This window comes from Coffea eugenioides, chromosome 3, assembly GCF_003713205.1.
Source record: "Coffea eugenioides isolate CCC68of chromosome 3, Ceug_1.0, whole genome shotgun sequence".
NCBI classification, from domain to species: domain Eukaryota; kingdom Viridiplantae; phylum Streptophyta; class Magnoliopsida; order Gentianales; family Rubiaceae; genus Coffea; species Coffea eugenioides.
The window spans coordinates 14,431,712-14,450,772 of record NC_040037.1 but is presented as its reverse complement, the minus strand read 5'-3'; the positions used below and the strand labels follow the sequence as shown (position 1 = coordinate 14,450,772).

General features: G+C 37.0%; 2 protein-coding genes across 2 annotated transcripts; one reads left to right on the top strand and one right to left on the bottom strand.

Moving 5' to 3' along the window:
- Positions 1 to 7,001: 7,001 nt before the first annotated feature.
- LOC113766114 (putative late blight resistance protein homolog R1B-17) lies at positions 7,002 to 9,720 on the bottom strand. Its single transcript, XM_027310338.1, has 3 exons — positions 9,279 to 9,720; positions 7,174 to 9,116; positions 7,002 to 7,064 (listed from the first exon to the last, which is right to left on the bottom strand). The coding sequence occupies exons 1-3, from the start codon at positions 9,718 to 9,720 to the stop codon at positions 7,002 to 7,004; spliced, it is 2,448 nt and encodes an 815-aa protein (XP_027166139.1).
- Positions 9,721 to 9,786: 66 nt separating this feature from the next.
- LOC113766113 lies at positions 9,787 to 16,907 on the top strand. The gene is made up of 5 exons (XM_027310337.1): positions 9,787 to 9,829; positions 11,560 to 12,726; positions 12,844 to 13,817; positions 13,872 to 14,441; positions 14,916 to 16,907. Exons 1-5 carry the CDS (start codon positions 9,787 to 9,789, stop codon positions 16,905 to 16,907), a joined length of 4,746 nt encoding a protein of 1,581 aa, XP_027166138.1.
- Positions 16,908 to 19,061: the final 2,154 nt, after the last annotated feature.

Genomic DNA, 19,061 nt, shown 5'->3' with positions numbered 1-19,061 from the left:
AACTGGGGAAGTTTTGGACTTTTTATTTGGTGTTCGAAAGGCTTATTATATGGTGTTCGAAAGCCGTACAATTTAGTTCATTGAACCCTAATTTTGGCCCTTTTGAGGTCAAATATTGATTGGGGTGTCCACAATTATCCTTTATTACACCCATGCATTGTAAACGCTCCCATAGTAAGAATATAATGCCCATTACACGCGTAACAGTCACTACATGCATAATTGAAGCAAAAAAGGCTGAAAGAGTGGGTCTCATTTGTCCAATTATTCAAAGCTTTGCAAAGGTTTCATTTTATCTAATTATTCAAAACTTTTGCAGTGGTCCCTTGAATCCAATTTTCAACATGTTTGCAATGGTAAAATAATGGTAGCATTGTTTCAATTTCACCAATTTGCAACAGTAATTTTTTTTCACTTTCAATTCTCAAAATTTTGTCTATAAATATTGTTAACATTTTCTCAATTTCTTACTCTCCCACTCCATCATTTCTCCTATTGCATCATTTGTTTTCTTTAACCTCCTATCTAATTTTTTAAAGTGTTGGGTTTTTGTTTAATAATTACCTAATTATTTTTGGAAAATAACAATGTATTTTTTTGAAATCCATAAAAATATATACCATTAGTTTTCAAAAATTAATAATATTATTTTTTTAGTAAATAAAAAAAATTTTAGAATACAAAAATTTGAACAAAAGTTACTAATTTTTTTCCAAAAATAAATGAAATTACTTTTCAAAAAATAGATTTATTTATTTACGAGATATGTGTTGAGAACTATTAAAATAAATACGTGATTTGATTATTGGTCCACACTATTATAGTATGTAAAGTGTAATCTATAGTGAGTGATAATATAATGAAAGAGGGGATAATAAAGTGATAATATAGCATATGAATTACACTCTAAAGAGTGCAATGCATTGTAAATGCCCTTAGGACACCTTCAAGACTCTTTCTTGTTTTCATATATTTTTTTTCGGGTTAAGCATCGAGATTTATCTTACCCTACTCCTATACTGTGGGAAGGAGAGTGCCCAAGTGAGTTGTGTGAAGGGGTTGGTGGTGGATACTGGGTAGTATAGTACCGTGCCCTTTAGATTTATAAGAGAATGGGAGCCAAGTTTACTTGTATATGCACCAAGCGAGGTTTGGACCCTCAACTTGATGCACGATAGAGACGTTGAGAAGTCCTCCTTGGCCAACTCGAGTAAAGCTGGATTGGTTATCCTTTCTTGTTTGTAACTTTGTATGCTAGTTTCCTTACATTTATTTGTTTTCTTATTGTTGAGAAAGGGGTTTGTTCCGGGTTCTTATACCCTGATATTTCAGCTGCATGTTGGCAGAACATTATGCTAGTTTTATTCAACTAAATTTCGTTCTTAAGTAAGCCGAGAAAATTTGTTTGTTTTCTTCTTTTTGGTTGGTTCATGTCAGATTTAGCCAACATTTTAAAGTAATTTTGTTGATTTGGACTCATTCATACTCATTGTGTAGTTGAGGAGGGTCATATTGGGAAATATGAAATTTGAATTCTTTAAGTGACTCAATTGTCAAATACTAAATAAATTTTGTCTCTTTGCATTGTAAGTTTCAGTAAATCAACATTCATAGGTACATACAGATGCTTTTTAGTTCTGGCTAGCAAATTGTGCGAAGGGATGTGCATATATTGCCATAAAGTGCAATAACATTTTCTTTTACGTGTAAATGCTGATTCTGGAGTCTCGTTTCGGTATCATATTTCGAAGTTATTATTCACCAATTAGATGGTAAATGTGAAATAAGTATTTTTGACCTTTAGATCATCATAGTTTGAATCATTTAAAATATGAATCAAGATTAGCATTGAGAGAAATAATTTGAGAGAATGTTTCCTGACGAGGTGATTTCTGGACAGACGAACCGAGTTGACAGCACAAGTATACCTGCTAAGATAGAGACACAGCCGGAGTTTTGTCCCCCGATCTAGATCCGATGCTAAAGTCAGTTGTGTAAGAAATCAAGAGTAAAAGGAAGACTAATTGGACTGGAGTTATGAATGAGGGCCAGATTAAACTGAGTTGGAGTCTCTCCCTCATGTGCCCACAAAAAAGGAGGAGAGTATTTATAGTAGAGAAACCTACAAGAGAAATGATGGAATCTACTCCCTGTCACCTGTAGGGCATCAGTCTAGGGCGGCGGTGTCAGAGGCAGGTCTGGGCAGGATGACGGCGACAGCCATGTCAACTTGCCTAACATTAATCAGCTATGCTTGTAAGTGTCAGACGTTAAGTGACCAGGCTTGGGGGTACAGCCGAGGCGGGATCAACTCGGGAAGGTGGAGATGAGTTATGAAGATAAGGGCATCTGCAATGGAGTGTAATGATGCGTACTACGCCTGTCATAACACGGGTCTATTACACCGCCAGCCATTGTGGCCGTGTAATGTTCATTAAATGCATCATTCTGATGATGCGTGTAATGGGTAGGTCTGGACAAGACGACTAATGGATTTTGAAATTACCATGAAAGTATTGAGTGCGTCTAACCCAATACGTGTGATGTTGAAGCCAAAAATGAAAGCGGTGCAATTTCACGGTAATTAGAAATCTGCTAGATTTCTTTCAAAATTCATAGTTTCTTTCAAAATTCAAGTATTGTTGCTTAATAATTTTTACACCCTATGATTACAAACAACATAATTTTACGAAATAACAATTTTTTTAGCTGTAATTGCTAAGAAAATTGTAAAATGACTCTATTAGATATTTTAGCTAAATGGATTCTTTGAGTTGAATGAAAATAATTACATCTTAACAAAGTCCTTAAACCTTTATATATGAACAAGCAAAACTATAAAATGTTAATCAATTAACCGCAAAAATCCTTAGTAGACTCCTTGTTTTCACTCTCCCTCCTTGTAAGATTGCTTGATAAGCAACCAATTTCACTTGACACCCTTTTGAATGATTTCCACTTTGCATCTCAAATTTTTATTTCTGGATAGTTTGCACTTTAAAATTACTAATTACCATGAAATTGTACCTAAAAATTTATTTTGGATATTTTGCACTTTAAAATTACTAATTACCATGAAATTGTACCTTAAAATTTATTTTGGATATTTTGCACCTAAAGTTAATAATCCATCCAAAATTACTGTGGTTTCACACAATATTAATGTCATTGTAGGAGCAATATGCACCTATACACTGGCTTCTTAACTGTAAAAGTGGGATTGGTTCTTCAGAAGATCCCTCAAAAAAAATAAAATAAAAGAGTGAATACATATGCGTGTTAGAGCACTTTCACTTGCAAGATGAGTTGTTGTGGTGAATTTGAGACAGTTTGATGACTTTAGGATTTGAGACAGTTTAATGGTCTGGAATGATCAGCCTCCTTCCTAATTATATTCATCAACAAACAAACGAATAAATTATAGTGTCAACCCTTACAATTTAGTGCATTTTCGTATAATCATCGTGTGGTAAAATGTACATGACTCCACGATTTGAAGCACAGTATCAAAATGATGGATATCGTCCTCTGCGTTGGAATTAGTTAAAATGTTAAAATTATTTATATTAAAAGCCTAAAATGATTTTATTAACTAACGTTGAAATTCTAAGATTTAAAAGTCTTGGAATCATCTCCAGATTTTATTGTTACCGCGCTTGCTGCGGACATCATCTCAGATTAATAATATTTTTGTCACTTTCTATCAAAAAAAAAGTCTTGGAATCTAATTCTCCTTCCTCCTCTCCACTTTTAAAAAAAAATTCTACTTCTTCCTTGTTAAAAAAAATATCCTACTTCTTCCTTGTTAAAAAAAAATTAATATATATAGGATAAATTACACTTTTGTACCTTATGGATTTTTTTTTTATATATATACATAACTCACCTACACCTTGAAAAGTTATACATAACCATCGGGCCACTTTACCATCCTCTGCATTAGATCTCCATCAATTCTGATATTAATTTTCTTGACTAACTTTATGTCACATGAATTTAATCAAAGGTCGATCTACTAAGGGCCAGATAGAAGGATGTTGGCAGCATCAGAAGTCTTCAACCGATCCAACAGGGCAATTTCTGCTGGAATTTGACCTGCTAATTGGTTGCTGTTGAGTAGTAGAGTATTTAGAAATGTACAATTTGCAAGTTTACGGGAATTTCACCTTTTATAGAAACAGATCTCACCGACTGCAGAGCAAGCAAGTATTTAGTATTTCTTTTGGAGTTTTTTTTATACTCGTTAGGTTGTTGAGAAGAAAGGACCTGCACCCCACATTTGCCTTTCGTTTTGAAAGATTCAAGGAAAGAAATTTTTATTGTTTTTGGAATATTTATCCTCATATTTCTGGGAAGGACCCTGCATCCGCACCTGGGCTCTGTTTTTTTTTGTGATTTGAGACACTTTGATGATTTTACCGTCCAAAGCGTGTAGAATAAAAATTAATTCCCCGTCTTACCATGATGCAACCATTGTGTAGGTAAAATTAGAGCTGGCAATTATACCCAAAACCCAACAACTCATCCAATCCCCTCACTAATTTGAGAGGTTGGATTGGATAAGTTGGGTTTTGGGTTAATTTTGGGTTGGGTAATAAAGACTCATATATATTTTGGATGGTTTAGGTATTTGTGTTGGGCACCCATTACCTTACTTAAGTTAAAAAAATAAATTAACAAATTAAAATCAAGAAACAAAAAAAAAAATGACCAGCTTTGTTGGATCAAGCAAAACATCCGCTAGCCAAGTTGTCCCAAATCTGCCAAATTAGCTATTCCGGACACTCACAGAACTCCAAAAGTTGTTACGGTCCAAATTCATTACATGGTCGATGGGCTTCATTTGGCTAATTTGTCCGGAATAGCTAATAGTTCATGAATTTGGCAGATTTCTTAGAAATATGTCCGGAATAGCTAATGTTAAATCAAGTAACAAGACTTAGAAAATTGTATATTGGTATGCCATTTTTCATGCTATATTCAACTTGAACCAAAATTGTTGCTTCGGTCTCTTAGTTTGGACCAAAGCTATACCCAATTTGAAAATCCTTACTTGTATAAAAAATAGTGAGTTCATCCAAGTAATTTACATAGCTAGTATGTGTGTGTATTTGTGAAAGTATATTAGTGTGTATTGTAATGTGTTTGCATGTGTAAAAATAACGTATTTCAAAAGAGTTTAAAAAGTGAGTGTGTGTGTCTATGAGTGTTTTAGTGTGTAAAAATATGTCTATCTATGTGAAAATGTGTTTTCGTGTATGAATTTTTTTTTTGTATGTGCAAATATATTTGAGAGAGTTTATGTATCAAATTCTATTAATTAATATATTGGGTCATAGGTTTGAGATGACTCAATATAACCCAACTCAAAATTAATCCAATTTAAAGTTGAGCGGATTGGGTGTCATCCATTTAAATGAAAACTCAATATCAAATCGCCCAAAAACCGCTCAACTCGCCAAATTGCCAGGTATAGAAAAAATAAATAAGGACTTTAAGTTAAACAGAAATTTCCAACGTCACAAAACTGATTCCGTTAATATGCTTATATTTTAATGTAAAGTCACGGATTTCCACGCAATTTTTCTTAAATAAAAATTTTCTTTGTAACTCCACACACTTTTAATGTAAAGTTATGATTAATGTGCTGATATGTACCATTATATTGGCTTCTCAGTTATGCTGGGGATTTATTTCCAAACAAAGTATTATCATAGTTACAGAAAATGTACACCAATTAAGTGACAATGAAGTTAGTCTCTTTTTTTTAACCATGAAAATCTCCAAATCTCTTTTTTTGTTCTTTTGACTTAATTAGCCAAAATTCATTGTACCTCGGTTGTCTAGGTTCACTTGACATAACATAATTGTAAAATTTATACACATTTTCTCTCCAATTTTGGTAATTTATCCCTAGCTCTGTATATCATCTAAAACATATGGTGTGGAATTCAAAAATGGAAAATTAAATATTCATACAAACATATCACCTTCAAAGCTCTTTGGGGAATCAATTATGTTACTAATGCCCTGTCCAGCAATTAGCTCAAGCAGCAGAAAAACCAAGTTGCAGACATCCTTCTTAAAGGAACTTAAGTCCCATACTTCATTCTTTGCAAAAATTCTCCAATTTGAAGAAGTAAAATATGATTCTAAAAATTTAGCAAATCTCAAAGTTGGATATCCTAAATCCAAACCTAAGATTGAGCATACATCTTCAACCAATTCTATCCTGATCAAGCCACGTAATGCCTTTTGCAATCCCCATTGCAATTTTTACCTTAAACCTGTTTTGAGCAGAAAAGAGATGATCATAGAGGTTTCCCACTTGGGCTATCATATGCCTCCAAGAATCATGAGCTCAAACATAAATTGTTAATCAATTCTATCAAAATGATGGAGTTTGAACCTCAAATAGAAAAAAAAAAAAAAAAAAGATAACAAAGTTCCTTGACGGCAAATTGACACGTGTTTGAAAAGAAATAGCACAAAACCATCATTAAATTCAGCGAAACGAAATTACACAAAATAGGCCAACAGCAAAATATCTGAATAATCTCATTGATTGTTTCGACCATATCTTGACAAGAAAAGAGCCATCAATCCTTTCCAACATTTACCTCCATCTTCCACAAAAGTATCAAAGAAAGCCAGATCGCACAGATGATCAATTACAATCTGAAGAGGAAAAACCACCGTAGCATGCACTCCCTGATGATATCATTAAAAAAAAAAAATAGAGCAATAATTAGTTGTTTGCTCATCAATTTCAATGTGCTTGTGCATGCATTACAGGCAACTGAAGTACAAAAAAGCTACCAAATGGTAAATATAAATTAAACTTGTTTAAAAATGAAAAGCATGATTATTTCTACAAGCCAATTAACGGTAATGACAAAAAGGGAAATTACCAGATATTGCACCAGCTGATGCCCTTCAATCTATGATGATCTCCAGATTCACATTTCCATAATTTTTCTGTGCTTCTTCAATTTCCCGTACTAAAGATTTGACACGATCTCCGCAATGGTCGATCTCAATCGTTTCAAGAGTTGATATACGCCCTAAACAAGAAGGCATCATTTTCAAAATACGAGTACTGTCGAGATTTAATTGCTGAAGACACGGGAAGTAATCATCACTGTCAGGGTCTGTCTCTGTCCACTCCACAACCTTAAAATATGTCAAAGTCAAGACCCTGAGTTTAGGGAATCCTCCTTCCATCAGCTCCCATCTTTGGCCGTCCATTGACTGCAGTCTTAATTCGAGGACTTCAAGGTTGGGTAGTTCTTCAATCAATGACATTTTACTACAGGGAAGACCCAGATTTTCAAGACTCAACTTCTTCAAATTCATGGGAAAGGGAACCTCAACATGTTCCCATGAACCTGAGGAGTAATTGCCCCACCAGGTGAGTGATTCTAGGCATTCTAGTTGACTCATGTTCAACACTCCATTTCCAGTGTGATAATCGGAAATTTTAAGTTGGCGAACGTTGGGAATCCTTCTCAATAAGTTCTCTCCCTCTTTAAAAAGACACAAGCAAGAGAGTGTGTCTAAATTGGGTAAAGTGGAGAGGTTTTCAACACCGTTGTCGTTGGAAGGCAGATGAATAGCAACGCGCCCTCTTACATGTATATGCCTCAACTTCTTCATGTTCCAGATGCTATCTGGCAATGAAACGACCAAGTTGGAATGTAGCCAAAAGGTTTCCAAATGTGAGAGCTTGGCTATAGATGGTGGAATGAATTGCATGTCCTCTGCTTCAAGGGCTAAGTACCTCAAACAAAGAAGTGACTCGACTTCAGCTGGAAGCTCCTTCAGCCTTAGGTTAATGCCCTCTAAATTCAGAACGTTAAGATGTTTGTAGATGCAAAAAAGGAAGGAGATATTAAACAACTTATCATATCTTGGAGTAGCATCAAAGAGTAGCAGACTGGCTAAATGCGGACAAAATAGCCTTGACTTTATAAAATCTTCTACACTGGAGCAAATGGACAACCGAGGTAGGTTGGGAGGCTCATTAAAGGTAGAAAGCTCATCATATCCTCCCAGGACCTGAAGGAATTTCTTTTCTTTCGCCTTGCCCTTACAGAACTCAAATATCAAATCGTGAATGTAACAAGTTTTGACTCCACCAATGGATCTGTTCTTACCTACCATAACTAGGTTTCGGCCAATTAGGTCCATCAGATATTCTTCTGCAATATCCTCTGATTTCTCTCCTTCAATTATTTCCACAAATCCTTCTGCAATCCATAGACACATCAACTTCTTGGCACCAATTTTTTCATCTTCTGGAAATGCAGCAAAATACAGCAAGCATGCCTTCAAGTGATATGGTAAATGCTCATAACTGAGCTCCAATGACTTCTTCCACTGGTCTGTACCAGACACCATGGTTGAAGTTAAACTTTCAGCAAACTTTTCCCAAAGCAAAATATCATGCTTTATAGTTGCTAGAATTCCAGCTACAACAACAACTGCAAAGGGTAATCCCCAGCACTTTTTGACAATCTCCATTCCCAATTCATGCAATGCTTGAGGACATTCTTCTTCTTCTCCAAACACCTTCTTCTGCAGCAATTCGAAACTCTCTTCGACAGTAAGGCAGCGAATCTTGTGAGGTTCTCTACCATATTGAACCTGTGAAGCTACATTAGAAGATCGACTCGTGAAGATGATCCGACTTTGGTTTTTGTCATCTGGGAATGAAATTCTCAGCTCATTCCATACCTTAATGTCCCAGACATCATCAAAAACAACAAGATACCGATTCTTCAATAGCCTTTGATAGAGCTTTTCAAGCAACGCATGTTTATCCAGATTTTGAAACTCATCCTTCCTAGAATGTTTGCCATCAGAGCACAAAATTTGAAGTAACACATTTTTCATGTTAAATTCTTGAGAAACAGTACACCAAAGACGAATGTGGAAGTGACAGGTTACTGAACTATCATTGTAAACTTTTTTGGCTAAAGTTGTCTTACCAAGCCCAGCCATTCCCACAATGGGAACAATTTCCACCTGTTTTGATCCCCATCTAAGTCGTCCAATTACTTTTGCTGCCTCATCATCAAGACCAACCATGATTTCACGAGCTATTGGCATTTTACCTTTTGATAGCATGCGGCTGGAAGTCTGGCTAACTTCTGGTGCTCTTAAGCTATGAGAGGAATTAGGAAGACTCTGTATAGTACTAGAGATAAGTGGTTCAATTACTTTTTCTGCCTCATCATCAAGACCAACCATGACTTCATGGTCTATTGGCATTTTACCTTTTGATAGCATGCGGCTGGAAGTCTGGCTAACTTCTGGTGCTCTTAAGCTATGAGAGGAATTAGGAAGACTCTCTATAGTACTTGAGCCACTGATCTGATCCTTAAAATTCTTGATATGGATGTTGGTACTAGCCAGCATATCACAAAAATCAAGAACCTGGGTGGATCCTGAGAAGCTAACTTCTCCTTCTATCACTCTGCTCAGAGTGGGCGTGAATATTATAATGCCTGCCTCACCAAGGAGAGCTCCAATTTTTTCATTTTGTTCATCCATCATCTCATGATGCTCCCTTAAAATGCTTCTCAAAAACCTCAGGCCTGCATAGAGTATTCGCATTTGATCTTTCATAGAATCTACAAAGCTAGACCTGCAGCATAACAACTCCCAGAGACGACTTATCAGAGAATCATTGAAGTTGTTCAATATCCGCTCATCCATCACTGCTGTATGTAATGATGCTGAGGAGTTTGAAGCTGCAAGTACTTCCTTATAAATCTCGTAGACATGAAAATCAACCGCTCTGATGCTGAGGAGTTTGAAGCTGCAAGTACTTCTGTACTCAACATTTTTCCAAAAGGACCACATGTAAGAGAGGCGTGCTGCGGTCAAAGCCACCACTTCAAAGTGAGATAATAGCAAGGCAGGAATATCTGCGGTTCCTCGCATTTTGGTAAAGGGAATGAAGCTTTTTGATAGGGTGTTAATTGTTGGTATTTTAATTATTAATTTTCCCTTCTATCCCTGACAAATATTGTGTTAATTGCTGATATTTACTCATATTTGGTATCGGGACTTAATTTCAGGAATGAAGCAGAAAACTACCTAAAAGGAGGGACTTTATGGAGAATATGGAGACTTCTAAGGGCTTCAATCCTTAGGCCTTGGATTGGTGGGGACCACAAAGCTATAAGTCATTTGGGCTCTTAAAAGAAAGCAACGTAGAGAGACTTGGAAGAAGGAGTAATTTTGGAGACTTTGTCCACATGTGTGGGGACCACCGGAGATAGCTTTTAGTCATCTTACTTTTGGCTTTTTAAGGAGAGGACGTACAGAAGCAAGGGGGGACCTCTAGTTTAGCTTTTTAGTTTAGTTCTAGTTTCCTTTCTCTGGACTGGCCTCTGACACACGCCAGGTGTTCGACAATATTTCCCAACGGGAAAAACATCTTTTATTCCTTGCTTTCTAGTAAAAACGCAATGCCTTTGCAATCCAGTACTTTTGGCTGCAATTCAACTATGAGGAGTGGCTAATTTCTTCATCTAGTCAGAGGTTAAATCGAAGCTTTGGTTCGACAAAACTGTGAGATCGAATTGATTTCCCTACGTTCTTTAATTTGCAAGTGTTTATATATTTCCTGTTCACTTATGCATATGATTATTTCTTGGAATTAAATACTTGATCACTGTTTAATTGTGTGAGTAATTAACAGCCATCTAAGAGTGCTCAATCCGTAATTGTTGGGTAATTTTAGTGCATGTGGCAAGTGATATGATTCAATTGTAGTAGAAACTTTTGAGTCGTTGTTGCGGAAATATATGATATAGCCTAAATAAACCGAGCGTGTGTGTTTGTTGGTTATAATTGGTGGCCAGTCTAATGATTAATGCTGTCAATAGGTTAAATCCTAAGAGCGTGTTTAGGACTGCTTAATTGGCTAGGGCAATAACTACAGAGCTTGTTGTGGTTATCGAATCAGTAAGGTTAGGCAGGTTGTCAGAGCTTGTTGACAACCATAACCAGTTTATTTGTAAATGAAAGATTTTATCTCTGCATCTGTGATCAGTGATTCGAACCATAAGTGGAGATTATACCTTTGACTAGAGATTTTCCTTCCGTCAATTTACTTTATATTTTTAATTTGAGCAATTAAATTAGACAGTTCCATATCAACTTCCCCCATTTTTATTTAATGTTACATTCATTCAAAATAAATTCCCAAGTCCCTGTGGATTCGACCCTGCTCGCTGCTATATTCGAATTTTGTCTTTCACGTAATTAATACACTTTGGTATATCGGATCAAGCAAACTCTGGCACCAGGGTGAAGCTAGTAACCCATTGCACAGCCTAAGTCCCTGCTCCAGTACCATAGTGGACTTAATTCGTGACTTAAGAGTAGGAATTTTATTTTTGCTGGTTTGACACCCAACAAATTTTGGCGCCGTTGCCGGGGACTTGGTGTCAAAATAAATTTATTTTCTTTGAATTATATTTTCTTTGTTTATTTTTTATTTTTATTTTTATTGTTACTAGTTTATGCCTAGATCTTCTCGTACAGGTGAACTGCAATATAATCCTGAGATAGAGAAAACTGCTCGTGCATTGAGAAAAGCAACAAGAGAACGAGCAGAGGCATCCTCCTCATCTACTGGACATAATTCAGTAGTAGATTTTGTGGATTCATTTAGTGAGACGGAAGAGATAGATAGCACCATGGCTAATGAACGGACATTGAGAGAATTGGCTGCACCAGATTTAAATCAACAGCCTCTATGCATTACTTATCCTACATTAGAGGTTGCATTTGAGTTAAAATCTGGACTAATCCATTTACTTCCTTCTTTTCATGGCTTACCAGGTGAAGATCCCCACAAGCATCTCAAAGAATTCCATGTGGTTTGCTCGACAATGAAACCTCAGGGAGTCACAGAGGAGCAAATTAAATTAAGAGCCTTTCCATTTTCCTTAGCCGATAAAGCTAAGGATTGGCTCTATTATCTGCCCTCTGGGTCAATATCCACATGGACAGACATGAAGAAGCATTTTCTAGAAAAATTCTTTCCTGCATCCCGAGCTGCAAGCATTAGGAAAGACATCTGTGGAATTCGACAATTCAATGGAGAGACTCTACATGAATATTGGGAAAGATTCAAGCAACTATGTGCTAGTTGTCCTCATCATCAAATTCCTGACCAACTCTTCATCCAGTATTTTTATGAGGGTCTGTCCCAAACTGACAGAAGAATTATTGATGCTGCCAGTGGGGGCTCCTTAGTGAATAAAACACCCACGGAGGCAAGAAATTTGATATCGAGTATGGCTGCAAATGCTCAACAATTTGGAGACAGGCAGGATAACACGACTCGTAGAGTCAATGAGGTAAGTAATTCTACAATAGAGCAAAGATTAGATTGTCTAACTTCTTTGGTTGAAAAGTTAGCTATAGGACAAATGCAGCAATTGAAAACATGTGGAATCTGCTATGGTTCGAGTCATCCAACAGATATGTGCCCCACACTCCAAGATGATTCGACTGAGCAGGCTAATGCAGTTGGATTTCCAGGACCACCTCAGAGACGGTATGATCCCTATGCAAACACCTATAATCCAGGATGGAGGGATCATCCTAATTTTAATTATGCAGTAAGGCCACCAGGATTTTCACATCAGTCACAATATCAACCTAGACCTCAACTTTCACAGCAACAACCTGCTCCTAAATCAGGTATGTCACTTGAGGATATTGTGAAATCTTTGGCTACTAACACTCAACAATTTCAACAGGAGACGAAAACTAGCATTCATAATTTGGAGAATCAAATGAGCCAGTTAGCTTCCACAGTCAATAGATTGGAATCCCAATTATCTGGAAAGCTACCTTCGCAGACAATTGTCAACCCCAAGCAAAATGCTAGTGCCATCACATTAAGAAGTGGCAAAGAGTTGCCTGAGCCGAGCAAGAAAATTTCTGAACAAGCAATCGAGGAAGAGCTCGAAAAAGAGGGGAATGTGTCTCAACCTAGAGCCTTGGAACAACCAGATTTTGGAGAAAAATCAACACAAGTGGTTACACCTCCGCCTCCATTTCCTAGTCGACTGGCAAAGTCCAAAAAGCAAGAGCACGAACAGGAGATTTTGGACACTTTTCGAAAAGTTGAGGTAAATATCCCTCTTTTAGATGCAATTAAGCAAATTCCTAGATATGCTAAATTTTTGAAGGAATTATGCACTGGTAAGAAAAAGTTGAAAGGAAACGAGAAAGTGCATATGGGAGAAAATGTTTCGGCAGTTTTGCAGAAAAAATTGCCTCCTAAATGCAAGGACCCAGGTATGTTTACTGTCCCTTGCAAAATAGGTAATATTAAAATTGAAAAAGCTATGTTGGATTTGGGTGCTTCGATAAATGTTATGCCTCGTTCTATTTATAATTTGATGAACATTAGGCCTTTAAAAGAGACGGGCGTAATAATTCAACTGGCTGATCGATCAAATGCCTATCCTGATGGAGTTTTGGAGGATATTTTAGTGCAAATTGATAATTTGATTTTTCCTGCAGATTTTTATGTGCTTGATATGGAGGATGATAATTCTAATTCATCTCCAATACTGTTAGGGAGACCATTTTTGAAAACTGCTAGAACAAAAATTGATGTTTTCACTGGCACATTGACTATGGAATTTGATGGTGATGTTATTAAATTTAATATTTATGATGCCATGAAATATCCTGGTGAATCTCATTCAATTTTTGTTATAGATGTAATTGATTCTTTGGCGCAGCAAAATTTTGAATTTAATAATGACGATGCGTTGAAGGTTGCTATTTCTACTGGTCTCTGTCAGGAAAATTTGCAAAAGATAAAAGGGAAGTTTGTTTTTCCTTTTGAATTGCAGGAAGTTATTTTTGAATTGAATTCTCTTTGTCCAGAATTTTCCAATGTGTCTTACTTGGAATTACCTCTGTCTCATTCACAGCTTTTGCCATCTATTGTGCAAGCCCCGAAGGTGGAATTAAAGCAGTTACCGGATAATTTAAAGTATGCATTCTTGGGAGATGGAGATACACTCCCAGTAATAATTTCCAGTAAATTGACTGCTTTAGAGGAAGAAAAACTAATTCGGGTGTTGAAGGACCACAAGGAGGCAATAGGATGGACAGTGGCTGACATAAAAGGATTAAGTCCAGCCACTTGCATGCATCGCATCTTGTTAGAAGATGGTGCTAAGCCTTCGAGAGAGGCTCAACGGAGATTGAACCCACCAATGATGGAGGTAGTGAAGAAAGAAGTTTTAAAACTTCTTGACACAGGTATAATCTATCCCATTTCGGATAGTAAGTGGGTAAGTCCTGTTCAAGTAGTTCCTAAAAAGACAGGAATTACTGTTATTGAAAATCCTAAAGGTGAGTTAGTGCCCACTCGAGTTCAAAATGGGTGGAGAGTTTGTACCGATTTTAGAAAATTAAATGCATTAACTCGTAAAGATCATTTTCCATTGCCTTTTATTGATCAGATGTTGGAAAGGTTGGCAGGAAAATCTCATTATTGCTGTCTTGATGGTTTTTCAGGTTTTCTACAAATTCCAGTGGCGCCTGAAGATCAAGAGAAAACCACATTTACTTGCCCTTTTGGTACATTTGCCTATAGACGAATGCCTTTTGGTCTTTGTAATGCGCCTGCTACATTCCAAAGGTGTATGGTTAGTATATTTTCTGATTATGTGGAGAATATCATAGAAGTGTTTATGGATGATTTTACTGTCTATGGTAATTCTTTTGATGAATGTTTAACTAACCTCACAAAAATTCTTAAAAGGTGCATTGAGACTAATCTTGTTTTAAATTATGAGAAATGCCATTTTATGGTGGACCAAGGCATAATTTTAGGCCATGTGGTATCTGCAAAAGGAATTGAGGTAGATAAGGCTAAGGTAGAAATTATCAAATGTTTACCTTACCCTGCAAGTGTGCGGGAAGTTCGCTCTTTTCTTGGCCATGCAGGTTTTTATAGGCGTTTCATCAAAGATTTTTCAAAGATATCCCATCCTCTATGCAAATTACTTCAAAAGGATGTGGTATTTCATTTTGATGATAATTGCAAGAGTGCATTTGACACGCTCAAGGGATCATTGACTTCAGCACCAGTGGTTCGACCACCAAACTGGAGTCTTCCTTTCGAGATAATGTGTGATGCCAGCAATTTTGCTGTTGGTGCAGTACTTGGCCAGAAGGAGGGCAGAGCTTCTTATGTCATTTATTATACCTCGAGGACCTTGGATGGTGCCCAGTGCAATTATTCGACTACGGAAAAGGAGCTTTTAGCTATTGTTTTTGCTTTAGAAAAATTCCGTTCTTATTTACTTGGCACTAAAGTCATTATTTATTCTGACCATGCAGCTTTGAAATATTTGCTCAACAAGAAAGAGGCCAAACCACGACTTATAAGGTGGATTCTCCTATTGCAAGAATTTAATTTGGAAATTAAAGACAAAAGGGGTGCCGAAAATATGGTTGCTGATCATCTCAGTCGTTTGATCAATAGTGAAGGACCTGCTCCCTTGAAGGATAATTTTCCAGATGAGCATCTTTTTGTAGTTCAAAAGACAACTCCCTGGTATGCTGATTTAGTGAATTATCTGGTTACTAGAACGCTACCTAATGATTTGTCTAGAGCTCAAAAGGAAAAAATTAAAAGTGATGTTAAATATTATGTGTGGGACGAACCATACTTGTGGAAATATTGTTCTGATCAAATTATTCGCAGGTGTGTGTCTACAGAAGAGGTTCCATCAATTTTATCTTTCTGTCACTCATATGCGTGTGGTGGACATTTTGGCCCTAAGCGAACTGCAAGAAAGGTTTTAGAGTGTGGTTTATTTTGGCCAACTTTGTTTAGTGATGCATACTTATTTTGTAAATCATGTGCAAATTGTCAAAAGACAGGTAATTTAAGCCATAGAGATCAAATGCCTCTTACTCCTATACTGGTTTGTGAAATTTTCGATATATGGGGTATAGATTTTATGGGTCCATTTCCTTCCTCTTTTGGTAATATGTATATATTACTTGCAGTTGATTATGTCTCAAAGTGGATAGAGGCTAAGGCAACTAGGACTGACAATGCTAAGGTTGTAGTTGATTTTATTAAATCTCATATTTTTGTCAGGTATGGCACGCCAAGAGCAATTATCAGTGACCGAGGGACACACTTCTGCAATCGAGTAATGGAAGCATTGTTGAAGAAATATGGCGTCACTCACCGGGTTTCTACGTCCTATCATCCGCAGACTAGTGGTCAAGCAGAAATCTCCAATAAAGAAATCAAGTCGATACTTGAAAAGACGGTGAATCCCAATAGAAAGGATTGGAGTTTGCGCTTAGATGATGCACTTTGGGCTTACCGTACAGCTTTTAAGACCCCCATAGGTATGTCTCCTTACCGATTAATTTTTGGCAAACCTTGTCATCTACCTGTGGAATTGGAACATAGGGCATATTGGGCAGTTAAAAATTATAATATGCGAATGGATGAATCTGGAGAACACAGGAAGTTGCAATTGCAAGAGTTGGAGGAAATCCGAAATGATGCATATGAGAGTTCTTGCATTTATAAGGAGAAGACAAAAGCATTTCATGATAAAGCAATTTCAAGGAAAATTTTTTGTATTGGTCAAAAAGTACTTCTTTTTCACTCTAGACTTAAACTTTTTCCTGGTAAATTGCGTTCTCGTTGGATTGGACCTTTTATTGTGACTAATGTGTTTCCTCATGGTGCAGTAGAAATTCAAAGTCTTCACACTGACAAGATTTTTAAGGTTAATGGTCATCGTCTCAAACCTTTTTATGAAGGATTTCAAGTTAATAATGTTGAGGAGGTGACCCTTGCAGTGCCTGAACTCTCTGATTGAAGCATTATTTTGTCTAGCCAAAGACTTTAAAGAAAGGCGCTTTTGGGAGGCAACCCAATTGTTCATTTTAATTGTTTGTTCAATTCCGTGTGGTAGTTTAGAGGTGTTCTCCTTGAATTCGACTAATTTTGGGTTTCAGTTTTCGTTTTTGCCGATTTATAGGTGCCCTTCAGTTTTGACGTGCCCGCGTGATGACGTGCAGGAAGCTCACAATGAGAATCGTCCGAAAGCCACAGTGAAACGCGACTAGAAAACGCGAGTCGAAGGCGCGTTTTCAATCGCGTTTTCACTCCTGCGAGATTTGTGCACAAAACGCGACTTATAAAACGCGAGTTGAAGGCGCGTTTTCAATCGCGTTTTCACTCCTGCGAGATTTGTGCACAAAACGCGACTTATAAAACGCGAGTTGAAGGCGCGTTTTCAATCGCGTTTTCATTCCTGCAAGATTTGTGAAGGAAACGCGACTTATAAAACGCGAGTTGAAGGCGCGTTTTCAATCGCGTTTTATGTGTCCCAACAAAGGCTTCAGAAACGCGATTTCAGCTCATTTCTTCCTCTCTTCTTAGTTTTCCAGGTTCAGACTTTGGAGGCTCGCATGGTCAACGTCGATGCCAATGTCGCCGGCATGGCACATGATTTGGCGCAGTCTCTGTTTCTTACAGGCTTTGCACCTCCGTTTCCACCTCGCCCTTCACTATGCCCCGATTTCAGGGAAGTGTGGTTGCTTTCCCTCTCACTTTTGCTTCACTTTTGCTTTTTATTTGTCACATTGAGGACAATGTAGGATTTAGGTGTGGGGGGAGCAGTTATGGTGCTAGTGTCTTTCATTCATTTTCTTTTTCTTCTTTTTAGTGATTAGCTCGTATGTGATGCCAAGTTTGATGTTGGATTGTTGCCTTTATTTCTGCTATTGCCAAGTTTTAATAATAAAAGGGTACCAAGTTAATGTGGTTGAATCCAAAAACATCTCTTTGGTGAATATCAATGATTGTTTTACTCTTATAATTTTTGGTTAACTTTCCTAGGCATAGGGAATGATTATTGGCATTTTCGTGTGAATTGGTCCGGTTATTAACTTTAGTTCTCCATGTTTGAAAATGAGGTTAGCTGATGCAAGTTTTCTTTTGGTTTTTGTGTTATATTGAGTTTTTGTGATTTTTAACTATGAATAAACTTGACTGTACTCCGCTATTAGTTACTACTGAGTAACCGGGGATCTGCACCTAAAAGTGTTGATTCTCGCGTCAAAAGGTAGTAACTTCTATGAGTACGTGGTCACGTGGCGATAGAAGCTGAGTAACCGGGCTCCTTCATCTGGCCAATGTTGGAGTTCGCGTCAAAAGGCTCAAATGGCTAGCGACTAAGTCTTTTGTTACTATTGAAAGAAAAAAAAAAGGAGAGAAAAGTAGAAAAAATGTGAAAAAAAGTTGAAGGTTGTGTTAGTGTGTAATAAAAGTCAGCTTGCCGAATTATGGATTTAATGTTGAGATTTTGGTTAATAGTTGGACCATTTGCTGATAACTGTTGTGTGTCATTCCTTTTTCTTAGATTAGTTAACCTGGAATTAGAGGCATTTGTGGTTTAGAAGCTAACCGGAGTGATGTTTCTTGGACTTGACCATTGATGCTTGAATATTATTTTTCTTGGTATCTTGGCAATTTGTTGGATAGAGCAATAGCCACTATCAAATATTGGTGTTTGTTTCTTGTTCTCATGCTTGAGGACAAGCATGGTTTAGGTGTGGGGGGAATTGATAGGGTGTTAATTGTTGGTATTTTAATTATTAATTTTCCCTTCTATCCCTGACAAATATTGTGTTAATTGCTGATATTTACTCATATTTGGTATCGGGACTTAATTTCAGGAATGAAGCAGAAAACTACCAAAAAGGAGGGACTTTATGGAGAATATGGAGACTTCTAAGGGCTTCAATCCTTAGGCCTTGGATTGGTGGGGACCACAAAGCTATAAGTCATTTGGGCTCTTAAAAGAAAGGAACGTAGAGAGACTTGGAGGAAGAAGTAATTTTGGAGACTTTGTCCACATGTGTGGGGACCACCGGAGAGAGCTTTAAGTCATCTTACTTTTGGCTTTTTAAGGAGAGGACGTACGGAAGCAAAAGGGGGAGACCTCTAGTTTAGCTTTTAGTTTAGT

Coding starts and splice junctions, on each gene's coding strand:
- LOC113766114 (XM_027310338.1), bottom strand. CDS start 9,720: ATGGATGAGCGGATATTGAACAACTTCAATGATTCTCTGATAAGTCGT. Junction 9,117..9,278: donor CAGCCGCATGCTATCAAAAG/GTAAAATGCCAA, acceptor TGCTATCAAAAG/GTAAAATGCCAATAGCTCGT. Junction 7,065..7,173: donor TGACTTTGACATATTTTAAG/GTTGTGGAGTGG, acceptor CTTCTTGTTTAG/GGCGTATATCAACTCTTGAA.
- LOC113766113 (XM_027310337.1), top strand. CDS start 9,787: ATGAAAATCAACCGCTCTGATGCTGAGGAGTTTGAAGCTGCAA. Junction 9,830..11,559: donor TGAGGAGTTTGAAGCTGCAA/GTACTTCTGTAC, acceptor CTTCTCGTACAG/GTGAACTGCAATATAATCCT. Junction 12,727..12,843: donor ACAACCTGCTCCTAAATCAG/GTATGTCACTTG, acceptor TAGCTTCCACAG/TCAATAGATTGGAATCCCAA.